The sequence below is a fragment of the Monodelphis domestica genome, chromosome 4 (genome assembly GCF_027887165.1).
Source record: "Monodelphis domestica isolate mMonDom1 chromosome 4, mMonDom1.pri, whole genome shotgun sequence".
Lineage (NCBI taxonomy): Eukaryota > Metazoa > Chordata > Mammalia > Didelphimorphia > Didelphidae > Monodelphis > Monodelphis domestica.
Genome location: NC_077230.1, coordinates 342,333,193 through 342,359,730, shown reverse-complemented (window position 1 = coordinate 342,359,730; position 26,538 = coordinate 342,333,193). Strand labels below are relative to the sequence as shown.

Below are 26,538 nucleotides of genomic sequence, written 5' to 3'. Positions count from 1 at the left end.
ATATTTACAGTAGTTCTTTTTTGGAGTAGCAAAGAGCTGGATACTAAGGAGGTATCCACTGAATGGAGAAAAGCTGAACAAATTATGGTGTAATGTGCCATAAGAAGTGACAGGAAGGTATGATTTCAGAGACACCTGGGAAGACTTGAATGAACTGATGTGGAAAAAAACTGAGCAAAACCAGGAAATTGAATTATATAATAACAGTATTGTAAAAGACAAATGAATTCATAAGAACGAAGAATTTTGATCAATGAAATGCCCAGGCATATATGATTCCAAAGGATGGATGACAAACTCTGCTGCCAACCTCCTGACAGAAAGATGCAAAATAAGAAATCTATTTTTGAACATGGAAAATGTGGGAATTTGTTCTGCCTGCCTAATTGCATTTGTTACAAGTATTTTATTTTTTTCAATTGAGGTGCTATTGGAGTTCAAATTGAGTAAAGAAAAAAATAAGTATTCATTAACTGAAAAATTAAATTAAAATTTTTTTTAATTTGGGGAGTTGCTTGCACTCTGAGAAGTTAAGTAACTTGCCCACAGTCACACAAACAGGATGTATAAGAGATGAAATCTGAGGTTTGTCAAGGTTGGTCATCCTGACCCCAAAGCAATCATTTTGTTCATTGTGTCATATTGCCTTTTGTAATATCTTATTACCACTAAAAATAATGAGTTACTATGAGCATTAAAGAAAATTCACATTTTTATTTAGAATGAAATAAACTATACAAAAATTGTTTTTCCTCACCAAAAATAACAGTAATATTTTCCTCATTACTCCTAGATAAACCACAAAATCCTAATTTGCGATTCCTCCAGGTTAGGTTTACAAGTCAAGATGAGGCATGGGAAAAGGCAGAAAAAACACAAACGTATCAGTTTTTATGTTTGTGAAATCAGCTTCAAGATCACAGAACAGAATATTTGACATACACCTGTGAAAAGTTCATGAAACAGTTGCTGTGTAGCCCCAATAGAGGAATGTAAACCACAACAATCATTCATTTACGAGGAACAACATTGGCTCTATCACTTAAATTTTAAGTGAACTCATTCATTTACATTCACTTGATGAAGTCAGAGTTGACATGGAAATGTGTATGAAGTCACGGTTAGGATAAACCATTCTCCAACACATCTATTTACTGTCAATTGTACAACATTTTAAAAAACAAACCCATAGGAATCAGTAGTCAGTAGTGAGCTTCACTTTAACTAACTTTTTTTCCATCTCTTCTCCTAATACTTATTTTTTCACAATAACTAGGGAAACCCAAAACCTGATAGTTGGATCCCTGGTAATCACAAGTTACATGTCCCAGAATGAAATTAACCAAAAAATCTCCAGAGCAGTAGCTATCAGCAGAAATCACAAAGAAATGAAATGTAGTATTTTTACCTTTTGGAAGGTCAATTTCCCAAGTATTCTAGTTCATAGAGCAACAATTTAACATACAGATTATCAATGGCTAACACATCCAAAAAAAGACCTAAAGGCAAACTTATCTTCAATGATTAAGTTGCCTATCAATATTGCAGGGCTTCTCTCTCAACCCCCAATATGTAAATTCCAGAAGAAAACCTATTTTGGTCAGTTTCCTTATGTATTTTCAGTTGGTTCTGAATTACTGGTAGGAAGAACTTCTTCTTGGAGGTCCAATTTGCTTGCATAAAGTTTGATGTAAGTGTCCACCATTAAATCTAAATCATGTTTTATATCAAAGTTTATGTTAAGCAAAGCCAAGTTACTTGACCGATGGGCTGTCAAAGTATCCCTCAAATATGCCTTAAGACGTTTTCGACCATTTTCATATCTCTCATTTTCAACCTTCATCACTGGGAGTATGCAGAGGACTTTAAGTAATGCATAAACATTAGGGAAAAATTTGATGTCTGGTAAATGCAGGGCTTCATAAATTGTTGCTGGAAGTTCTATATCTTTTCCTCTGTGTTTCCATTTGATTCTCCAACAATGGAGTTCTGCAGAAAGAGTATCTGGATTAGGAAGGTCACTTTTGTACATATCAGCGTGATGTTCCTCAGATGTATTAAATTTCAGCTGCCCCATGACAGAGGGCACTAATGACAGACATTTGAGTGCTTTGAGATGCTGTTCAGAGAAGATATCCTTCAGTTCCTGAATGATGTGCTCCACAGTTGGGACACTAAGAACTTCTTTGTAGTAACTTTCAGATGTCACTTCAGGCTCTAAGTTAGCTTGCTGAGACCTGCGAAATTTTCCAGGGAGTTTAATTTCTATATCTAGTTTAGTGGCCAAATTTGTGGCTTCCTCAAACCAAAATTCATGATAAACTTCAATATTTTCCATCACTTCATTTAAAGAATGTAACACTGCTGTCAAACTGCTGGCTGCAAAAAAGACATCAGAGGTCTGACCCTGGAGATTCTTCCCAAAGGCTCTTGTAAAGGAGAGTATGTTTTTTAGAACCACAACAGTAACAATGAAATCAAAATCTACTAATGCACTACCAAGTACAAATGCTTGGCCAGCAATAAAGTTATCCCATCTAACAGTTGTGTCACTGTTTATATTATCTAAACATAAAACAAGTGCTTGTAAAAGGTCCACTAAAATCTCAAAGGCATCATGCCTGCCTGTCCATTGAGAACGGCAAATCTCCTTCAGCTCATTACCTTTTTCCTCACTATTCTGAAAGAGAACAGAGATAACATTATCAAGTTCCACCAGCAACTGTGGGGACCGATGAAAAAAAGAACAAACTTCTTCAATTATTCCTAAAGCGACAGACACTCCCACAACAGGAATAGATTTTGCCAACCATGTGTTTAAGGCACAGGAGGAGCAAAGGGTGTAGACAGCTTGAGGATATTTCTCCAAAAGTCTCATGGCCACAACTTTCATCTTCGAAGAAAACCCACTGGAGACAATATAGGCCTGACCACGACAGTACTCCATATTCAGGCCCCATTTTTCAGTAATGGTGGTATGAAACTTAATGGCCAAAATTTCAGCATCAGCTTCATAAGGAAGAAAACCTATAAATTCTTCTCTCAAGTTATGAGAGTCATCCACAAACCTAACCAACACAGGTAAGTGCTCCTCTCCGGCTATGTCCACTACATCATCAGTAACAATGGAAAAGAAGTGAGAGTCCCGAATTTCCCTGAGCATCTCTTCTCGAATACAGCTCTCACAGATCTCCAGCATTTGTTTTTGCTGGGTTTTAGAACAGAATAACATGTTAACTGCTGTTGTCTCAAAGCGTTTCCGCAAAACCTCATCACCAGCATTAATTCTACACTCAAGCAGAGCTTGGAAGTTATCTGGCATAAATATTCCTTCTGGAATTTCATCAGTTTCATGGCCATCTAAGGGTATATTTTGTTTACCCATAAGGATCAAAATTTCAAACAAAGATTTAAGGTAATCTTTGTTCTCCTTCTCTTCAAGTGTTAAAGGTAAAACTTCTTCATCCTGTTCTCCTCCTCCTTCCGCAACTGCATTTTGAGCACTATTGCTATTATTTGTTTCTTGATTGGTTTGTTCTTGTTCAGAACTTTCATCAACTAGAAGACAAAATATTAAGATTAATTGCATAAAGATATCTAAAAACTTAAAAACAAATACTTTCTACACTAATGAACTTAGAAGGTGGCTGAGGAAAGAAATCAGTACAGGAATTTGGTGCAAGCATGAAATTGTATAATAATAAAATTGGAAGGAAGGTGTCTTTCAATTCATCCAGTAGAACTTCCTCACTTTACAGATAAGAGAATTAAGGTAGAGTTTATACACTTTGTGGAAGATCAGACAGTCCATATTAGGACCTAGCACAATGCCTTACACATAGAAAATCCTTAAAGAAGTACTTTTCATTTTTGTTTTTAATAACTCTTATCTTCCATCTGTTAATACTGTATATTAGCAGAAGAGTAGTATAGGCAATGGGGCTTAAAGGACTTGTCCAGGGTCACACAGCTAGGAAGTGTTTGAGGCCAGATTTCAACCCTGCACCTCCTGTCTCTGGGCCTGCCTTTGTAACCACTAAGTCACCAAGCTGCCTCCTTTAAGTAGTATTTTTAATAAATGTTTACTGAGTTTGAAATTCTCAGCAATGCTAGGACTAAATCAAAATCTTCATGACATCCTACCCAGAACCCTTTCCTGTAAAATTGAGATTTGAACTCTGGACTTCAATCCCCACAAGCCCTTGCTCCACTTCCCCAGAATGCTTTGTAATCTCACGCAATTCTGAGGTGGGCTGAGATCGAGGAAGGATTTAAGCTGGTAGCAAAAGCTTTTGGTCTCTTTTTGGACTTCCGTTTTGGAGCAGACGTGGTTCTTTCTATAATGTAGGTGAGGTCTTGCCTAGGCGTTTTCCTTATCCTGTATTTTCTTTAATCCTTAATAAACCTCTAAAAAATATAATACTCCTTGCAGAGAGAAACTAATTTCTACCTGCCTCAGTCTCCCCATATTCCTAAATTTTAACTGTTATATTCCACCATACTAAGTCATAAGCAACTTTTTAGTCAGCCACAATTTGATGTCAGAGTGGGAGATATAACCAAATTATCTATGCTCCTCAGATGAGAAATGACCACAGCTGAACTTTATCATATAATGTAATCAAAAAAACAAATGCAGAATATGCCATACGCTCGCATTCTAAGGCAGAGTCCTGAACAAAAGAAACATTGTGCCAGAATTTTTGTTATATTAAATATTAATATAAAACCACTTACTTTTTCGCTCCTTCAGTGACTTGATTTCATCCTCACTCTAAAGACAAAAGAAAACCTCTATTACTATAAACAATTTCAAGTATATTATTTTCAAAATAACTTATTTTTTGTTTAACTATTAATTCTCTCAAGATCATAAATACACATATGAAATATATACACAGTACAATATCTCATAAAATAAAGCAAAATCAATCTGGTAAAAGTGACTTAGCAAAATCTTATTTTAGTAATCCTAGAGGGGAGAGACAGTACCATAAATCACTTTTCATTATGTCTGGCACAGTAGTAGTCAAAAAGTATTTTCAGTTTACTGAAGTACTAGGCTATTTAAGATACAGTGTAAATAATAGCACCAAGAGCTCATACATTAATAAGAGAAAAAAAATAAACATGTAATTCATGGAAGTATAAATATGTTTATAGCAATTTAGTAATAAATGTAATCATTTCACATTTTCTGAAAGTTGCTCATAGATAATAAGGATGATAGATAGATATATACATATATATATATCCTACTCTTTTTGCAATTTCCTTATTACTAAGTAAAGAAAACATGGCATATTTTCCTCCTGCTTCATGCTAAGAAGCTGCAAAAATTGGTTAGCATTGTCCTTGGTCAGTAATAACAAAAAGGACTAAGAAAATTACTAAATATAATTAAAGAAAAGATAACTGCCCTAGGGTAAAAACATTGTGGGGGAAAAAAACCATATGTTGGTTACTACAATTCCGACCTTGTTACCCTACCTTTGAAACTATAAGTATCCTCAGTTGATTTAGGATGAGATCACTTATATAATCTAGAGAAGAAAGGAACTTAAACATACCAACTCCTTTATTCGTTTTCTATGCCTACTATGTGGATTGTTCAGATGACTTGTAAGGTCAAATATTGTTGGTACAGCATTATCTCGGAGAACCGTTCTATAAGGGCTCTGGGAAAAAAAAAAAGAATGTAATATTTTAGATCCAGGCCAAGAGAATAAAGCACAATCAAATGAAATGCAACCTGTTAACCATTTCCTCAGCATCCTTCCAACTATTTAAATGGGCTTACAACAATCTAACAATGTCAATTTGGACAACTACCTCCTGCCCCCAATCTTCCTATAGGAGTCTTAAGTAAATTTCATTTGCTGCTACAGAAATCTAAGAATTAAGAAGAAGTGATCTGAAATGGTAAACTACAAGTGCCAGAGACAGACCTGATTTCAGTGCTTCCTGACTTCACTAAATGCAGGTTGTCTTCCTAGCCCTTAGGCTAGCTCTCTAGGCACAATGCAGTAAAGCCTCTCTAGAAATGACTTTTTTTTTTTTTAAGGGACCCTCTGGGACCCTCAGTATACAAGAAGTGAATCTTGACTACATCATTTCTTAATCTCTTCAACTTCTGTGAACTCTCTCTATAATTTGCATTAAGTCACATATGGGCAGTCATGTATAAGACTTCACTATAATCAAGAAACTGCTTCCATAGCATCTCCAAAGTCTAAACATTAAATCCCACTCTTCAATAAAAATCTATCTTTGTACTCTCATGTACATAGTCTATAGATCCCCAATTCTTTACCTCTATCCTGCTCTCTCAGATAAACTTCCCTCTCTGCTCTATTTCCTGCCATTTTAATGATTAGCCAGCAATTACATTACAAAATTCCTCTCAATCTCCTGACCTCTATTACTCTTTATCAAATGGCAACTCCTAATTCTAACAATTATTTCTGTTGCTAGGATGCTTTACTTTTTTTGGAGGGAGGTAAGAAACAGATAGGAAGAAAACTAGATAGTGAATTTACTGCAATGAAATTTCTTCCATTATTATAAATCTGTTCTGCAACTTGCAGTCTTGGTTGCTTGGGGACAGTGAGCAATTATGTGACTTGACCAAGGTCACATGACCAATAGGGTACTAAAGGCAAGATTCAAATTCAGGTCTCTCCTTATTCTCACCAGGCACTCTGTCTACCATAGCTTATAGTGGCTTACAACCCATCTGACATCTCTTCAAAGTTCCAGGTTTATATTTCCAACTGACTATAATGGATTTCCAGGATTTCCTACCAGCATCTCAAACTCATGTTTGTCAAAATATGGATTTACTGTCTTCTTCCCAAGATTCCTGCTTGGTCCTGACTTCAGTATTGGACAATTACACCATCTATCATTCACCCAGTCTCCCAAATTTGGAATCTGAATATTGTTTGACTCTATCCCATTTGCTATCAAGTTCTAGAAATTCTATCTTTTCCACAAATCTCTGATGTATTTGTCTATTTCCATTACCACCACTCTTTTTGTCATCTGCCTAAACTACTGCAACAGCAGCCGTCAACATGTCTTCCCACTTCAACAATTTCTTCCTCCAATTCTTATTTCTAATGGTGGCCAGAATAATCTATCTAATGCACATGTCTGACCATGCTCCTTTGCTTCCCAGAGTAAATCAAGTTAAAATTCCCTCCTTAAGCCCGGCAATCAAAGCCCTCCAAAATCTAACATCAGTCTTAACATTTCCAGTGTTGTAAAATGGACTTCCCTTGGTTCCCAAAATATGACTTGTGTTTTTAAGTCTCTATCTTTGCTCATTGGAATGCCTTGCATGAAATAAGCTCCCTACCTTCTGACTGGTAGAATTCCTACATATATTTTGAAAACCAAATCAAATTTCTACCTTTCTAAGAAGTTTTACCTAATCTTCCATATGTGATAACCATCCCTTTGATCTCCTCATAGGACTTCATACCGCTAATGGACCTGCAGTGCCCTGGTCCATCATGTGATTGACATTTAACGAATGTTTACCAATCTGACTTAATGGACTGATCATATATTTTAAGCACCCATGTATGTCTTATCCCCCTGTTAGAATATATGCTCCATGAGGATTCAGACCGAATCACACACTTACACAATGCTTTTGTGTGAAGTAAAATATCTCCATCCCTCTGAACAGTGGGTGTCACCTAGTAATGCGTCATCAGCTGGCATTTCCTGGCTTCCCTTGTCGTGTCAGCATGAGTGACAACATGGCAGAGCCAGCATCAACATGAGGGAAGAGCCAGTGGAATGTTGCCATGGAAGGGCAGACAGCGTGACATTTAGAAGTCAGTAGGCAAGGAGAGTTCTTAAACCCAGGTGGGAATTGAGTTCAGGTCTCAGCTTTCAGACCTGACCTGGATTTTTGGTTCTCTAAACTGTCCAGGTGCTGGTTTATCTTGGTCCTTGATCTTGCAAGCTAAGGTGCCTCAGTGGCAGACCTGAGCCGGCCAAATGAAGAATCAGTGATAGTTAGGCTGAAATCTCTCAATATCTCTTCTATTACTTTCTCTCTATTTTTATTAATTAATGCTTAAAAACCTGGTGCTAAGCCTCCAGACCACCTTTTATTTGTTATACTTTAAAGTTTATAAAATGTTTTGCATACCATACCCTGTGAGGTAGATAGTATACATTAAACGCTCCCAAGTTACAAATGAGAAGACTCAGGGAGGTAAAGCAATTTGCTCAAGATTCCAAAACTAGAAATTGGCAAAGCCAGGCCTCAAACCCAGATCTCCTAATTCCAGGTCCAGAGTTCCTGTCATTATTCCTCACTATCTACTATGTATCTCATTAAATTTACATTATTAAACAAAAACAAAATAATTGTTTGACACAACTGAAAAATAAATAAATCCTTCCTTTAAAATGCAAATACTATGTATGGTGCCTTTTTTAGAAAAGAAAAAACATCAAGATTCCATGTATTTCTGATTTATGGAGAATTTCATCAAAGAAAAATGTATTTTTTTCTAGGAAAAGCAAAGTTGAGTTTTTACTTCTACTAAATTCAAAATAAAGTCTACATTAAATATTATTTTATTGCTTCACCTTGCTTTCCAACCATGTCACTAGTAACTAGGAACTTCAGAGGATTTGGCAAGAAAAAGGAAAGCAGACTAACTGAATAAGTCAATTTGCTACTACTTAATATCTAAAAGGGATACAAAGATTTAAAACCACTGTCTAAAATATTTTTAGATTACTTTTTTCAGTTATTGATGCCATTCTCTAGGTTTCCATTAAAGTACTCAAATAACTCAACATAGATCTGTGATCTTATCAACATATATTTATCAATTGTATTCTTCTAATGATGCAAATTAGAATCAATCTATTTCTTTCATCCTCTATGATTCTTGTCCATGTCATCCTAAATAACTTCTACAGGGAGTCTACCTTCTTGACTTTATATGGATGTAAACCACACACACACAGACCTGTCTATTGATTTTTCTTTGTTTTTACCAGATCACCACTAAATGAGAAAAAATATTAGGGTAGGTACCAACCAAGTTCATACAAACACATTAAAATCCCCAAATTTAGTTTATAATAGATGAATTAAGGCTAATGAATCCCTACCTTCAATTAGTAAACCCAAGAAAGTTTACATCGCTATGATAAAAATTTCACACTTGGGTACTCCCACTTAGACCTTTCCCCTCTACATATCTATATTCCCTTGTAATTTAAGAAAAGAATTATATAACAAATAAGAGGAAAAAATAAGAAATCCAGTTTTCCTACTTACACTCTTACAAATCATAGATGTCTCAAAGTGTTTGGCACAAAGACGATAATGCTTGTTGAGTTGATCAGGTGTTTTATCTTCTAAGTCAGCTCTTCTACAATTCTCCACCCACTTTTGGCACCTAAAAATAAATTCAACAAATATTAAGAAAGTCTATTACATAGAAGACCCTAAGCTGGCGGGAAGGATACTAAGACAAAAATAAGCAAGTTTCTGTCTTCTGGAAGTATATGTTTTATTCAAATTATGCAAGTTAGAGGCAAAAGTGAGGTTAGAACCCAGGATAGTGCTCTCTGCAACTCAAAGGTGGTTCACAAATCTTTAAGCAAAAAAGCATTAAGTCTAGAAAAAAATAGACCTGCCAGTGACAAAATGCTTTGTTTGTCAGAGAATACTGAATAATAATTGTATTCAACCAAAAGGATGGGCGTAAATAGGGGCCAAATTGGTCAATGATAAGGAATAATCTGACTGAATAATTTTGTATCTAAATTCTATAAAGGGCTGTTAGCTTATTTTATCTTCTTAATCGATGCTATTTGATTGGATCTTATGATTCTATGCTTGACTATATAAACACAAAAGAAAGCAAGACATCCAAATGACCAAGGAAAAGACTATTTCTCCCTAAAAAATAATGTAACAATTTCCCCAAACAGAATAATTAAGGAGTTATATCATCTCCTAGGACAGATTTTCACCATACCATTTACTTACTAACTAATCACACATATGCTATAAGCAATAAATGAAAGATATGATTGGTTTTCAAAATATTAATATAATACCAACTTCTATATTTCTTTTTCCTCTTCTTCTATAGAATATTAGGGTCAATGCAGCTGTCAAGTTTTATTTTGGGTAATACCTGAGCTGAAGGCAGTAAGGGATGATACTAGGTAGAAATGAGGAAGGTACACCAGTTACAAAAACAGAGCTGGGAGAGGATGAGAACAGTAAAAGGGGCCAGAGGGATGAAGACAAGAGTTTGAAGAGAATAATATGAAATAAGACTGGGAAGGTATCTGGGAGCCACATGCAGCAGATTGTAAATCCTAAGGCCAACTATTTTCTATTACATCTAAAAGAGAGAGGGAAGCCACTGAAGATTTGTAAGTGGCATGGGCAGATCTGTTTTGTAGTAATATCAATTTAGAGGCTATGTAGAGGTAGAATGGATGGGAAAGATGACAGACTGGAAAGAGACCAATTATGAGGCTACTGGAATCATCCCACCAATAAGTAAGGTCCTAAACCAAGATAGAGGGCATATTGTGTGAGCAGAGAAAGGGGACAGTTATCACAGATAGTATGCAGACAAAATTGATGCCATTTGGCAAATGATAATGAGATTGGGGAGAGGAAAAAAAAAATCAAGGATCCAAGAGTACAAATTTGGGACAGGAAGGCTGGCAATGCCCTCAATTTTAAAAAAAGGCACAAGTTTAGTGGAAGAATAGGTTTGAGAGGAAAAAAGAATTAGTTTTTTGTTGTGGGTATACCTGGGAACTTCTCTCTTTACCCTCTTATCATGATGATGCCAGTCAGCTCTCTCAAGATTTTACTGGCTCTATGAATATGACTCTGAGATCAATGTCTTGCCTCTCCCCAATTTTCAGTTCTACATTCCTAAATGTCCATTAGATGTTTTAAACTGGATGACCCTTGGGTACAAAGTTACCTAGGACCAAAACAAAACACTTTCCACAAAACCCACTCTTCTTCAATCTTTCTTATTTCTATTGAGGGTACTACTATCCTTCCAGTCACTTTAGTTTATAACCTCAGAGTCCTCTTTGATTCTGTATTCTCCCTAACTCCTTCATATGCAATCAGATGCTAAATTTTTATTGTTTCTAATTCCTTCTAACTTCTCTCCATTCACACAGCCAATACCCTGGTTCTATCCTTTAAAACCTCTCATCTGGGTTTCCTAACTGGGCCATTTAAGAACCCTCCTTTTGGTCCCCTTGCTTCTACTATCTCCCCTATGAAAACATGAATTTAAAATTGTAAGGAAGAGGAGGAAAATGGGATTTGTCAGAAGAAACCAGTACAGATGGACAGAAAACTCATCAAAACACTTATGTTAAAAATATAGATATAGATAGGAGAAAAAGAAAAAACAAATCCAGATCAAAGAAGAGGATTATATATGCATGGAACAATACTATAAAAACAGTGTCAAGAATGCAAAAGCTCAGAATGACTGAGGCTGGCAAGAGAATCTAAGGACAACACAAAAGGGTTAGGGTTTTGTTGTTAAGCTATAATAAAAAGGAAGATTAGAAAAAAGAGAAGATTCTTTGCTTATAGTGGATATCATCATGAGAAATGATGACAGAGAGAAAGTAGAGCTCAATTTTTATTTTCCTTCTGTCTTCTCTGGCCAAGGAAAATGGCTGATGGGTAAGGTGTTATTTGTTTTGTTTTGATTCAGAGGAAATAATATAATTCCTTTACTGGAAAAATGATAATGAATTTCAGAGATCAGTTAAATCTACTGCTGGAATGGGGATTCTTTATAAAACTGTGTTGTTCCTTTGCTTTAAACAGCTATAGTTTATACAGATGTTCAGAAAGCAGCAAATGATTAAATAAAAAGACCAAAAGAAAGGGCTGAATGGCTCTTGATTAATTTCATTCCACAGGCCCAAATGAACACCATCCTTTGGATGCTCAAATAACTCTCAGCTGTCAATATCTGAAAGATAGTGGACTACAGGTATCACACTATTAGAGAAGGACAATATTCAATACTCAAGAAAGAGAAGTGAATAGTCTACAAACTATAGGGCAGGAAGTTTGACTTGGAACCTGGGGATTTTCTAGAATAAGTCATTTAAGATGTGGTTAGAGAACATCTTGAAAGGGAAACTTATGGCTTAATTACGAGTAAGCCATACAAGAAATTAATTTATTTTTCTGACAGGATTACTAAACTGGAAGATGAGGAGAAAAGCTATATAATACTGTTTGCCTAGACTTCATCAAATTTTATGATTAAGTATTTCATACTATTTTTAGAGAAAATGGGAGCAATGAGGACTAGATACAATTTGATAGGTTCAGAACTGGTTGGATTACCAGACAAGACTCAAAGAGTAGTTGTTAATGGTTCAATGTCATTATGGTAAAAAGTATCCAAGGCAGTATTGGGGGATCCTGTGCTTGGTCCCATGTTGATCAATGAATGCCAGGAGGGAAAGCAAAGCATAATTAGATTGGAAAGGTAAGAAGATCTCAGGTTACAAAAAGCTTTAAATGCCAGAGGAATAATTACCACACTAGATGAGTCAGGCTCCAAAAAGATCTTAACATGCTACAGCATGGGGCTGAATTTAATTTAATGAATTTAATAAAATGTAGAAGGAATCAATGTAACATTTTATACTTGAGGTAAAAAAATGAGAGAAAGAAAAGGAAAAAAAATAATTCCACCAATGTAAGAAGGAGAAGACATGATTATATAGTATTTTGAGAATGATCTGGGGTTTTATATGGCCTTTCAAGTTCAATGAATCTGCAGTGTGATCTGTTGGCTAAGAAAGCTAATGTAATCTCATGTTTGCTTTTTCATAAGAGAAGCATAGTTTTTAGCAGACCAGAACTGGAATACTGTATTTGATTTTGGACACCATCCATATATTTTATCCACACTGATAAAATGGAGAATGTTCAGAAGAGAATATGATCAGCTAAAGAAAATGGAGATGGCTGGCTTGGAGAAAAAGGTTAAGAACAGTTATATAGCTGAAGAGCTGTTATGTGAAGACATTGTGCTTATTTTGTTTCTGGAGGGGTAGCTACCTAGCAATAGTGGATAGAGTGTTAGACCAGAAGTCAGGAAGACTCATCTTCCTGAGTTCAAATCTGGCTTGAGATACTAATTATGTGGCCTTGCACAAGTAATTTAACCTTCCCTCTCCAGTATTTTTGACAAGAAAAACCCAAATGGGAACACAAAAAGTTAGAAACAAGGAACAATAATGATGATAAAAATTTGTCTTGGGAAGCCTGAACCTGAAGCAATACAAAAAAATGTGAAGAAAGAAAAAAAAGCAAATGCATAAAAGCAATGCATAAAAGGTCAATTTAGGTGTGATGTGCAGGGGAAAATTCCTAACAATAAAAAAATATTAAAAACTATAATAGACTGCCTCAAGAGGTGAGAGGTGTCCTCATTTTAGAGGTCTATAAGAAGAGGTTGGATAATATTTGGAAATATTATAGTAGATTCTTTTCTGATATAGATTAGATTAGATAGCCACAGAGTCCTTCCAGCTCTCAAAACTGCATAATTTGTGGATATCTTTTTTCATCCTTTCTACATATCACTCCCATTTATACATTAATCAAACTAGCCTTATTACTTCTCACATACAACATTCTATCTCCTACCTCCATGCTTGGAATATATACTCCATCCATCATATCCATTTCTGAGAATTTCTCATTTCCTTGGAAGTTTGGCTCAAACACTTCTTTCTACAAAGAAGACTTTCTCAATTCCCCCAAGATGCGAATGGGTCCTCCTAAAATTTCCTATTTTATTTATATTTAAATATGTATATTTATCTGTTATGTGAAATTTAGGTTCCCAAAGAGCAAAGGCTGTTTCATTTCTGCCTCTGCATCCCCAGAATAAAGATTCTAGTTAAGAAGTCAAGTCAGCAATCAGGATGTAGGACTGAACTTTAAGATAGAGATTATTATTAGATATTAAAAGTTTATAATGTGTATGCATAAAGGGAATCAAACCCATTGAAGTTAATGGGATCACTAAAGGAAAGAGTATAGAATGAAAAAAGAAAAGTCCTGGAAAAGTAACTGAATAAAATGGTGATGAAGAAATGTCTTTGCTCTTACTGTTGATGGGAATTCTCAGTGAATATTATAAATCACTAAAAAGTTTCTGAGTTGGTAAAATAAGTACTTAAGAGTTTTCAAATATGTCTAACTAATTGGGATGAAAGCAGTGATTCCCCCCAAGAAGTTGGTAAAATGGGGCAAGGGCGTGATTATTACTAGTAAAAACAAAAATCTTTAAAAAATTAAATCTCTGCCTTCTTAACCTTAAGGGGAAACAAAGGCTGGAGTGGACCAGACTAGTCAATAAATGGAAAGATATAAAGATACTGTAGTTAGATGCCAGCAAGTAAAGTGCAGTTAAAAAAAGAAAAACAGTAAAGTGCAAGGGGGGTAGGGGAGAGAGGGAAGACTAGACAGGATTAGGTAATCTCAAAGCAGAGAAATTAAATTATTTGCCCCGGGTCTTTAGATACACAATCACTAGTTGGGAAAGAGAAAGGGAAGAAAGGTTTACACAACATCATGAATCTGAATAGCTTTTTAAAAAGCTGTGAAGTATCTAAGGACTATCAAAGTGAAAGTGGTCCTACAATTAACTCCAGGGTAACTGTGAGTGCTTTAACTCTACCAGAGAAGTTTCCAAGTAAATTCTAAATTCATTCATATGTAAATAAGGTGTATGGCCACAGAAAGGAAACAAAATCACACAGGAAGAGTAAATCTGGCCTCATTAGGCAACATAAACCCTTTCTAATTATTCCTGCCTAACAATGATCCAACTGCACTGATGATCAGACAACTCATACTCTGAACTTTTTTCCCCATCTATAAAATGAGGTCCCAGGTTAGTGTCAATCTTTCTGGCCTTTTATCATTTCCCTTCATGCACTACTGAGGATTCTACTTCTGGAATATGCCTTCTAAACTTTGGGGCCATTGAGTCCAGCCTCTACATTTTAAAAATAAGGAAACTGAGGCACATAGAAAGTAACAGATGTTTATTAAAGCTAAACATATACTAGAAAAGAAAGTGAAAAATAGTCCTTACCCTCAAGGAGTGTACATTTAAATGGGGTAGGCAACATGTAAACAACTAAGCAGCTTTATGTTGTATATTGAGCAGGTGAAGGTAAAAGAAAAGGCTTAGACATTAAAAGCTGAAGGGACCAAAAAAAGGGCTTCTGCAGAAGGTTGTATTTGTCAGGGGGTAGACTTTGCTCTGCATAGGGAGTAGCCAGTACAGAGGCACAGTTGAGGGAAGATGGCATGTTCCAAGCAGGTGATTACAGCTGGTATGCCAAATCTTTGCCAAAAAACCCCAAATGGGGTCATGAAGAATCAGAAAGACCTGGAACAATTGAACACAACTTCCAGACTCCTATTTCACCCTACCTGCATTCCATGCCTTTGCTTATACTGTTCCCTATGTCTCACGTATCTCCTTTCCCTTTCTTCACCTAAATTCCTGTCTTTCAAGCTCAAGTCAAATACTACTGTCACAAAGGAAGGTTTTCTTGATTCTTATAAACGTTTCCCCACTTAGACCCAAGGCAGCACTTTGTCATTGTCTTTAACCCCATTTGTCTCTATATTATAGTAATCTGTTTTGCTGTTCAGTCGTTTCAGTCATGTCTGTCTCTTTGTGACCCTATTTGGAATTTTCTTGACAGAGATACTAGAGTGGTTTTCTATTTCCTTCTCCAGCTCATTTTACAGATGCAGAAACTGAGGAAAACAAGTAACTTGCCCAGGGTCACACAGCTACTATGTGTCTGAGGCCAAATTTGAACTCAGGTCTTTAACTCCAGGCCCAGTGTACCACCTAGCTTATATTTACAGGATCTAAACCCTAAAAGAATTGTAGTTTCGACAACAGAATGCTATCAATACTCCATGATCCTTCTTCATTAAACTAAGGGTTTTTTCATTGGGCATTTACAGAGCAGGTTCTAAAATCAGAAGTAAAGGAGTGTTTAGGGTCCAAAGCCTGAAACCTCCCTAGAATCTTCCTGCTAAGAGAATGTCCAGCCTCTTCTCAAACATCATTCCAGTAACAGGGGGCTTACCACTTCACAAAATGACCCATTCTACTTTTATATAGCCAGAATTGTTTAAAAAAAAAAAAGAAAAAATTTTTGGTCAAAATCTTCTTTAAAGAGATAATAAACAAGTGCTAAATCACTCACTCATTTATTAAACTATTTAGTGCTTGGTAGAGTCATCACTCTTTTATAACTCACCATCTAGGAGAGAAAAGAGATATAAACACAATAAAATAAGGTAATATCCAAGTGGGATAAAAGAGATAGATAGGGGGCAGCTGGGTAGCTCAGTGGATTGAGAACCAGGCCTAGAGACAGGAGGTCATAGGTTCAAAACCGGCCTCAGCCACTTCCTAGCTGTGTGACCCTGGGCAAGTCACTTGACCCCCATTGCCTAGCCCTTACCACTCTTCTGCCTTGGAGCCAATACACAGTATTGACTCCAAGATGGAAGGTAAGGGTTTAAAAAAAAAAAAGAGATGGATAAAATAACAAGACAGTCCGGGGAAGAGAGAAAATCCAATAAAGAACAAAAAAGTTGGTGATACTTGCAGGAGAAAAAACCAACAATACACAATTCATATATTTATGTCAATATATGTTAAAAGTTTCCCGATATTCCACTTAAATCAAAAAGTGGTATGATTAATAGCACTGAAAAAGGCAATTGTCGATTCAGCAAATATTTCTAGAAACAGCTTCCAGGCATTAATCAATCATAATCTTTAGTAAAGAGAAGGAAAATGTCCAGAAGATAAAAAACCAGGATGTCATGGTGTCTGAAAACCACATCTGAAATACTATGTTGAGATGAAAAGATCTGCCACAAGTTGTTCTGAGAGTAAAACTAAAGTTTCAGGAAATAGGGAGACCCTTACTCATGATCAGAGCTGCCCCAATGAAACTATTAAATCACAAGCTTCTTCTCTCTTTGGAAGTAGTCAAGCAAAGACTAGGTAAACATCTGTCCACAATGCCCTTAAAAGGAATTTGTATCCCAGTGCTCAGCACAGTATGGTGCCTCACATATTGTATGCACTTAATAAATGCTTGTTGACTGAAGGACCCTCCTTAAGGGGCTACAGAATTCTAATTGGCTTCCTCAATGAAATGAGAAGTAAGATTTATATATATATAATCTCATTTGACCTTTACAATAATCCTGAGGTAGATCCTATCATCACCATTTTGCAGATAAATAAATTAATACTGAGAAAAGTTAAGTGATTTGTCCAAAAAAATAAATATCTGAGGAAGTACTCAAATTTGGGGTTTCCTAACTATCCACCACGATAATAACCTAACATCCTCCAAGATAATCCACTAGGGTATGTGAAGAAAAAATGAGAATATCTATTTCTGGTTTTTATCTAGAAAAAGATGAAATTAAGCTTTACTAATATTTAATAGGTAGCCTGAAACACTGGCACCCTCCCCCAGTCACATGTCACATGAAGGAAAGCTGAGGGATGAGGAGTGAGAGTCCCACAATGGTGTCAAATTGAAGCAATGCCTTCATTCATTTTCAGCACATTTGATATATTGGCAGTTTATATCTCCAAGGTTAAGTAGATTCATGGATTATATAATTTAGTTTAAACTAAACTAACCATCACAAAATGGACAATGGATTAGAAAGTTGTAAAGGAAACAGATTAAAGACAACTCTAATAACAGGATCACATGTGAACAAGAAAATGGCACAGTAGACATCCTCCCTACACCTGGTACAAGTCCTTTTGGCCATATTACAATGTAAAAAATAATGTTGAACTCATAAGACCTGACAAGAAGTCAGTTCAAAACATTTAAACTTATCAAATTTGAAATATAGATTTATATCTACTAATGTTAAGGATAGACCCTGTCCTAAGTGTGTAGGGGAGGTCCCAAAAGTCTAAAACTTTAAAAATTTAAAACTCCCCTAAGACTTTTGGAACATCAACTACATTGTGCTATGAGATATTAGTTATCAACAGTATGCTTCACCTCATAATTTTCTAGGCATTCAAAATGCTTTTGTTGCCAAAAATAAAGAATAATTTTCTAACCTATTTTAAAATCTAATAAAAGAATTTGAGTGGGTTTTGAATTTATTTGCTAAAAATGCAACATCTTCCAATTAGTTTGCAAGAATTATTTAACATCAGTGAAAACAGAATTTATTAGTCAATTAAGAGATCACTGGTAACTTTGGAAGAGAGTATTTTCAAGTTGAATGATAAGGCTGGAAGTGAAACCATAGCCAATTAGGAAAACAGTAAGAGGAAAGGAAGCAAAAGCACTGATTATAGCCAGCCTTTTAAAATTTAGTCACAAACAGGAGGAGAAATATGGGAGAAGAAGAGATATGAGACCAGAGACAGATGGATCTGGTGAGGGTTCTATTGAGAAAAGGGTACCTTTACAGAAAGTAGGATGACAAAGTAGATAGGGAGAAACTGAAAATTAGTGAGAGAGGAGAGATAAAAGAAGTGACAGACTACAGGAGAAGGGATAGATAGAATGGGAACACAGTGCATGTAGAAGAATTTGCCTTAGTAATAATAAGAAAAATAAGGAGCAATATAAAAGAAGGCAAATGAAGGCAATAAGGGCAGGTATCTGAAAGATGAAGGGATGAGTAGGGAGAAGAGGAAGCTCCTAATGAATAGTATCCTTTTGTATAATGAACAATGAGGAAACATTCTATGTTGAGAGAGTGGAGATGGGGAGCCATAAGAGATTTGAGGAGGGATGAAATGGCCTAGAAAAGCCATTAGCTCTGGGGATATTAAGAAAAGCAAAAAACCAGCCCTGGATCTTGGGGGGAGCTCATAATCCAATGGGGAAGATGACTTGCAAACGACTATGCATATAAAAAAGACAAGATAAACTGAGGGAAATCTCAGAGAGAAGGACATTTAAGTCCTGGAAAAGGCTTCCTACAAAAGGTGAGTCTTTTTGCTGAGAAGAGAAGGAAGCTAGTGAAATTGTTTATGTCCAACTCTCTCCACTCCCACAGCCACCACAGTAATTTAAGCTTTCCTAGCCTTTGGCAATAGCTTTCTAATTGTTCTTACTACCTCAAATCTCCTCCCAGTCCAATCCATCCTACATTCAACTGCCAAAGTCATTTTCCTATAGTTCAAGAATTGATTCACTTCCCTTTTCAAACTCCAGAGGCTCCCTATTACTTTCAGGACCCTTCATAGTCTAGCCCCTTTTTCTACCTTTCCTGACTTCTTACACTTTACTCCCTGCCACACACACTCTTCAATTCAGTGGCACTGATCTCCTAAGAATTCCACAAAGACACTCACCTCTCAGCTCCAAGGATTTTTCTCTGGCTGTCCTCTGTGTCTGGAATGTTCTCCTTTCTGAACTCTGCTTTCTGGGTTCCGACAAGTCCCAGCTAAGATGCCAACTTTTTTAGGAAACCTTTTGGAACCTCTCTTAATTCTAGTGGCTTCCCTCTCTTCATAACTCTCTATTTGTCTTGTATATAGCTTGTTGGCCCCATTAGATTGTGAAATCTTTGAGAGCAGGAACTGTTCTTTTGCCTCTTTTTGTATTCCCAGCACAGTACCCAAGTTTTAGAAATGTTTACTGACTGAAATCTGTTTACAAAGTGACTAAAATGGAAAATCCTTTGTTAAATGTTCTCTCCTCACTTCCATTTCCATTTCCCTGGCATTCTTCAAGACTCAGCTCAAATCCCACCTTCTTTAGAAAGTTTTTCCTGGTCCCCCCCCCCCCACTATCATTGCCTTCCATTTTCTCTGTACACATACACATCTAGTTATTTATTTGTTGTTTCACCCATGAGGATATACATTCTTTGAAGACAGAGATTGTTTTTGTCTTTTCCTGCATCACCATTACTGTACTGTGTACTAGCATAGTACCCACATAAATGTTTAATAAATGCTTCTTGACTGGTTGGAACCAGGACCACGAATACTTAGCCAAATCTAATATTTTTTATCCCATGAGTAGTGAAAAGCTAGGAAGTAAAAAAAAAATGGTAGTATCCTTATAACATGGGGAAGTAAAAAAGGGACTAAATTATGAGGCAGAAAGACTTGGATTTTAAACTCTACTCTGTGTGATTTTGGACAAGTGATCTGCTCTTTCCATATTCAGTTTCCTTCTCTGTAAAGTGATGGGTTAGACTAAAGAATCTCTATTCCCTTTCAAGTTCTTATTTCAGTTTTTTTAATTCCTTCAGTAAAAATATTAAGTATTTATTGTTTGCAGAGTCTAATTACAGATACTGGTGAAAATATAAATTAGTGTTATAAGACCTCAAAGAACAAAAGTATGATAGAATTTTTTTAATATCACACAGAAATGTCTACAATACATGATATGACAATTGTATATAGAGGGTCACTGCAAAGTATTGTATGAATTAGAAGGGACAGAGGTTTGTAAAAAGGAATAGAGGGAAAGATCAGAGGATTTCTTGAGGATCTGGCCAATTCTATTAATTCAATAAACATCTATTTAGAGCCTACTATGGCTAAGAGCTGACTATAGGGGTAGCTAGGTAGCAGTGAATATAACACTAGGCCTGGAGTCAGAAAGACTCAACTTACTGAGTTTAAATCTGGCTTCAGACACTTCCTAGCTATGCAACCCTGGGAAAGTCACTTAACTCTATTTACCTAATTTTTTTTTCCATCTGTAAAATGAGCTAGAGAAGGAAATAGCAAGGCACTCCATTATCTTTACCAAGAAAACCCCAAATTGGGTCATGAAGAATGGGACACAAATGAATAACAAATGGGTAAAGCACTGTGCTAGGAAACAGAGGATATAAAAATGTGATAAATGAAAGTCCCTGCTCTCAAAATAAGAAATGTAGTTTCAGTTGAGTCGTGTTTTTCTCTTTGTGGTCCCATTTTAGGGTTTTCTTTGCAAAGATAATGGGGTGGCTTGCTATTTTCTTCTCCAGCTCATTTTACAGATGAGGTATTGAGGCAAGCAGACTTAAATGACTTGCCAAGGGTCATACAGCAAGGTAATGTCTTGAGGCCAGATATGAACTCAGGAAGATGAGTCTTCCTGATTTCAGTGCTCTATCCACCAAACCACTTAGCTCTCCAGATATATACATTCATACATATATACACACAAATATATTTGCATATACACACTGTTATATATGATGTGTGAATATAACATATATTATACATATATAGCATAATATCATAGTGTGAAGGCAAAAAAAGCATCCACAGGGAGCTATATTAGGCAAGTATTATCTCATTTATAATCCTGAGAGACACCTATTATTATCCCCATTTTACATGAGAGTAAACTGAGGCAATCCACGGTTAAATGACTGGTCCTGGGTCACCCAGAATGTACTATAAGTGCTTAAGGCTGTAAACCTCAAAATTTCTTAGACTTATAAATGTTGGAATTTTCACCATTGGGAAATTTCATACTTGAAAAATTCCCTATTGATAGTGGGTCTTGGCTATTGGAATGTGAACCCCATTGGCATGAGAGTTTCCCCCTCCTACCTTCTTAAGATTACTTTAGGACAGAAACCTTTTGCTGAACAATGGAAAGGACTTTGACCTATGCTTAAGCATAGAACAGGAATTTCTTTGAGTCATGATTGATTTTAGAATTGATACAATGGAGATACTTGGAATCAATCTCCACCCTAGTCAGTCCTAACAGGATTGAGTAAGGGCTGCAGCCTAGATCAAAATTTAATTATTCCAATCTCTACCCTACTCAGGTTAACAGGATTTAGAAAGGGCTGTAGCAAAGGATCAAAGATTTAATTATTTGAAAATATGACCTTCAACAGACATGTGCAAAAGCCAGAGACCTCTGGGCGGTCCTGGGTTTAAGCTAGAGCCTCCATTGGCACAGGGAAATTGAGGGACAGGTGATTGGTAGATGTGAGGACTGAGGGGAGGCAACTTGGAGGGTTTCCTTAAAGATAGGGGGTGTGAAGACTCGAGGTGGGGGTTGAGGAGTTGGTCAGAGTGGTGGCAGTGTACTCTGAGAAGCTTGCTCTGAAGGAAGCTGAAGGTGGGGGCCCCTGAGACTGTTTCTCCATTTTGGTCATGTGAGTAATAGGGACTGATCTCTTTTCTTTGCCTCAGCTATCTAAGGTCTTGGGCCTTTTGGCCCAGCCTAAACAGAAGGGGTATTTAAGCCCTATTCCCTTCTCTCCCTTTCTCTCTCTCTCTCTCTCTCTCTAATTCCTTTCTTCCTCCTATTGTAATTAAACTCCATAAAAGGTTGACTGCTGACTTGAGTTTTTCATTTAGGAATTACATAGCTGAATTCCTTGGCGACCTTAAATTAATATATATCAGTCTTTTAAAGTGATTCCCTTGTAACAAGGCAGAATTAGAACTCGGGTGTTCTGACACCACAACCAGTGTTTTATCCACTATGCTACCTAGCAGCCTTGCAATTTTTCTTATCCAATTACTTCTCTTAAAAGTACAGGAAAATGAAGCTTAACTAGCCACAGGGGATAAGTAACGGATTCAAATGTAGACCCTCTAATAGTCAGAGCCCTCATTCTTCCTCCTGATCTTAGTGATCTTAGTGCCCTCTATACTTGGCAAAATTTATGATTTATGCTATCTCAGAAATCCTTCAGCACTGTACTTTCAATCTCTCATACTTAGCCACTATGTATCATTATGCAGTTATCTGGGCAAGATTACCATACCCGTTAGATGGTGCAGTGTGATTTATTTACGTGTTGCACTTCCCCTGGCTGTGCACACGCTGGATGCTCTTTAAACCTCGAGTTTTTTATGCCATAGAAGCCTTCGATTACCTCAGTTTACTCTCATGTAAAACGGGGAAAATAAAAGGTGTCTGCCAGTTGTGAGAATAACAGGCCGATTGATTGCTGGTGATTTGCACACTCTCCCAATTGCACGGAGCGCTCCGGAAGAGCTGGGGCTGTTTCTTTTCTTTTCTTTTCTTTTTTTTTTAAATTCCCCTCCCACCTCCACTCCACCCCCGTGCTTGGCAGACAGTTCCTGGCACGCTACTACCTGTATGTCGCCTTGCCCCAGCTTTCTCCAGACTGAGCACAGAACAGAAGAGCAATGAATGGCTACCGCTCGGGTCTCTACCCTACCATATGCAGGAGTGGTCAGCCTCAGACGCCCAAGCCCTTCCAAGGTGCTTGACAAGTGGGCGTAGGGGGCCTAAAAGGCCGATGACATGTGGCCCCAGCCCAGGGTGCATGTGCCCATCCAGGCTCGCCTTTGGGGAAAGCAGCCCAGCCCACTTCTTGACTCCCAGGGTCTCTCCGACACTCCGAGGGTGGGCGCCTGCGCACTTTCCCCCTCCCTCCTTGGTCCCGGGGCTGGGGACTGCTCGCGCCGGGAGGGGGCCCCGGCCTCGCAGCGGGAAGGGGCATCCACAAGCCCACCCGCTCCGGGGCTCCGAGCACGTAGCGGCTGCGCCAGGGGTACTCACCGGGCCGGGTCCCGCGGGAACCTGAAGAAGGCCAGATCCGACTGTGTGCTCTTCCGCGTGCAGTTCGGGGCCGCGCAGAAGTTCGGCATCGTCGCCCGTCCGGCCGGCCGGGTCTCCTCCCCCTGCTCCCCGCCGGCCGCCTCCCGGCCCCCGGGGAGGCCGGCCCGGCTGGGCTCGGAGGGGAGGAGGAGGAGGAGGAGGGGACGAGGAAGGAGGAAGGGAGGGAGGGCGAGAGGAGGTGGAAGAGGAGGAGGAGGAGGAGGAGGAGGGGCGCTGCGGGCCGAGGCCGGGCTTGGGACGCAGCTCTACAGTGCTGTGAGCGGCCGGGAGGATTTACCGCCGCCACCGACAGCGCTAGCCAGCCCGCCCGCCCGGGACGCTGCCGCCTCCTTCCCACAATGCACCCTGCCTCCCACCCCCTCGCTGCTGCCGGGGGCTCTCTTCCCCTCGGCTTCCTCTCCTCCCCGCCCTTTCTCCGGGACCTATGTCCAGCGAGCACGCGCAGTGAAGACCATACTAGGCTGACGGCGTGCGGGGCGGGAGAGGGCGGGAAAGGGCGGTGTCAGGGGTAGGGGGGTGGGGAAGGAACGGGGCCAAGAAGTTCTCCCGGCGCGCAGGCGCAGGCAGCTGAGACAACGGAGACGGAGGCGGAGCCGGAGCCGGTGGCCTGGCTAGTTGAAAGAGGAGACGACGCGCGCCCGGTATCCTCACCTACTTAAGGCAGAGGGCACCTTCCCTCCCCTAGGGACTGCTCATCTGATGCAGATCCATGCTAGCGTGAAACCCGCTTCATTGGCTAGGAGGCTTTTTCCTTGCATCAGAGCTGACCAAAGGAACAAATGCTGGGAATAAAGCAATGCAGGAGTCTCATTCTTTTGGGATTTTTAAAGAAAGCTGGACAGAGAATGAAAGCAAGATCTTAAGGAGTCCTTGGCACATCATTCGAGCAAGACCGAACCTTAGTTGATAATCTCGAAGGGCTCTTATAGGTTTAGTCCAATTGAATCGGGAACTCATGCCCACATATCTTATGTAGACAATCTCTCCATCAAGGGCACTTGGATGTTGTCTTAAATACTTTCTCATTCCAGAATTCCCAAGGAGAAAACTGTCCCAAAGCAGAGCTGGAGAGGATTCATGGAACATAAAATGATGTGACTGGTTTTCTTGGTGGGCTTGAGAAATCGCCGATCATGCAAAAGGTTTTAGCTTGCTGAAGCCATCCTTCCAAAACTGGTCAGTCATTCGTGCCAGCAGCTGTAGTGAACAGATATGGTTCTTGTTTCAGGAATTCCCCTTAGAAAAGAGCACATGATATTTGGACCAAAGTAATAGCTTCACATTTTTGTGAATGTCACATTTAAATCTTCAAGATGAGGCATGTTAAAAGCTTGTGGACTTCCCAGTTGGGTGACTCTTAAGTCACTTAAGTTCATTTACCTAGCCCTTACCATTCTTCTGCCTTAGAACCGACACCGATTCTAAGACAGAAGGTAAAGGTTAAAAACAACAAAACAGGCTTGTGGAAGTGAAGAAACCATTTTCAGAACAGGGGGCCTTGTTGGGCACAAAAAACTTGGAGGAAATAGGGAAGTTAATTGTGTGATCACCCACTAGGACCAAAGGAAATATTTAGAATGTTAATTAAATTGATACCTATGAAATGTATAAACATTGCTATCTCCAAGAGGGAGAAAGGAAGAGAGAAAAGGAGACAATTTGGATCTTAATAATTTTGGAAAATGTATGTTGAAAATTGTTATTACATGTAATTGGGGGAAATAAAATATTTTGGAATAAGAATAAGTAAATAAAGGAGTCAGAAGTTTAAAAAAAATAAATTGATGCTTAACTGAAGCATGTTGATTTGAAGAATTACATTTAGATAAAGAAACTTTTTAAGTGATTACCTAAATTGGACTTTGCATTTTAAAAGGATGAGGAAATGAAAAGATGTTCTCATAGTTCAAAAAATCTGGACAAAATGAATTTTTGAAGGAAAAAATAACTTTTGGGAAATTGTGCTTCATCTGTGACTGTTAAGGAAATGCTTCTATCTGCTCAACTTTCTCCTTACTACTGTGGCCCTAAAAGTCACCAAATTCTGTTGTCTTCCTACAGCTACCAATAAAATGAGGGAACAAGTAATTTTTTATTTGATTAGAATGAAAGGTAAAGTAGTAAGAGATTTTTTTAGTTAATTAGGGGCCAAGAGACTGGACTAGATTCCCTCTAAGATCCCTTCAGTCAATCAACAAGTGTTACTTTTTCTCACCAGCCAAGTGTTAAAGTCATCACCACCAGTAATCCTCTGGACTGGGCACAATGCACTGAGGATAAATTGGCTTGGTGAGATGACTAAAAGGTTTCAGAAGCTTAGATAGCAAGTTTCCTCAGTCTCTTTGCTACTGGTATTAGACCTATATATCCTTTGTGTGCTGCTCATAGACCTTCAGTTCCTTTGGTTGCTGATTTTTTTTGTGTAACCATGTGATTACATGCCTTATTCTGGTCCTGAAGTTTCTATTTGCTTACCTGATCTCTTATTAATTATCACCTTGTCATTTCTGGTGGCTCTGATGCCCATGCCAATGTTGCCCACAACCTGGCATGACAGCATTCTCAGACTATCTCTCAGCTCTTAACAATGAAGCATTCTCCATATGTGCAAAGTCTTCCAGGACAAATTCCTTATCCTGAGAAAAGAGGTTCTTTAGGAATAAAACCAATCTCTCAAAACTAGGCTTGCCATGGTGTTCTTATAAGTACCATCTTCACATTTCCCTGTCTAAAATTTTAAGGTGAGAACTCCTCTAAAACTAATAAAAGTGGGAATCCATTAGTGAATGTTCCCTTTTAGATTTGCCATTTGGGAAAAGCCGGTTCAACCGCAGTCTAAATTTATGCACTGTA

At 38.0% G+C, this 26,538-nt stretch overlaps 1 protein-coding gene across 1 annotated transcript; it reads right to left on the bottom strand.

The window, feature by feature from the left end:
* Nucleotides 1–694: 694 nt before the first annotated feature.
* THAP12 (THAP domain containing 12) lies at nucleotides 695–25,460 on the bottom strand. The gene is made up of 5 exons (XM_001378336.5): nucleotides 23,626–25,460; nucleotides 9,317–9,437; nucleotides 5,571–5,678; nucleotides 4,738–4,774; nucleotides 695–3,558 (listed from the first exon to the last, which is right to left on the bottom strand). Exons 1-5 carry the CDS (start codon nucleotides 23,712–23,714, stop codon nucleotides 1,610–1,612), a joined length of 2,304 nt encoding a protein of 767 aa, XP_001378373.1. The 5' UTR covers nucleotides 23,715–25,460; the 3' UTR covers nucleotides 695–1,609.
* Nucleotides 25,461–26,538: the final 1,078 nt, after the last annotated feature.

Excerpts from the sequence above, each read along its gene's own strand:
- THAP12 (XM_001378336.5), bottom strand. The coding sequence starts at position 23,714 with ATGCCGAACTTCTGCGCGGCCCCGAACTGCACGCGGAAGAGCACACAG. Across the intron at positions 5,679-9,316 it reads CATCTATGATTTGTAAGAGT|AGCCCTTATAGAACGGTTCT; the intron begins GTAAGTAGGAAA and ends TTTTTTTCCCAG. Across the intron at positions 3,559-4,737 it reads GTCACTGAAGGAGCGAAAAA|TTGATGAAAGTTCTGAACAA; the intron begins GTAAGTGGTTTT and ends TTTGTCTTCTAG.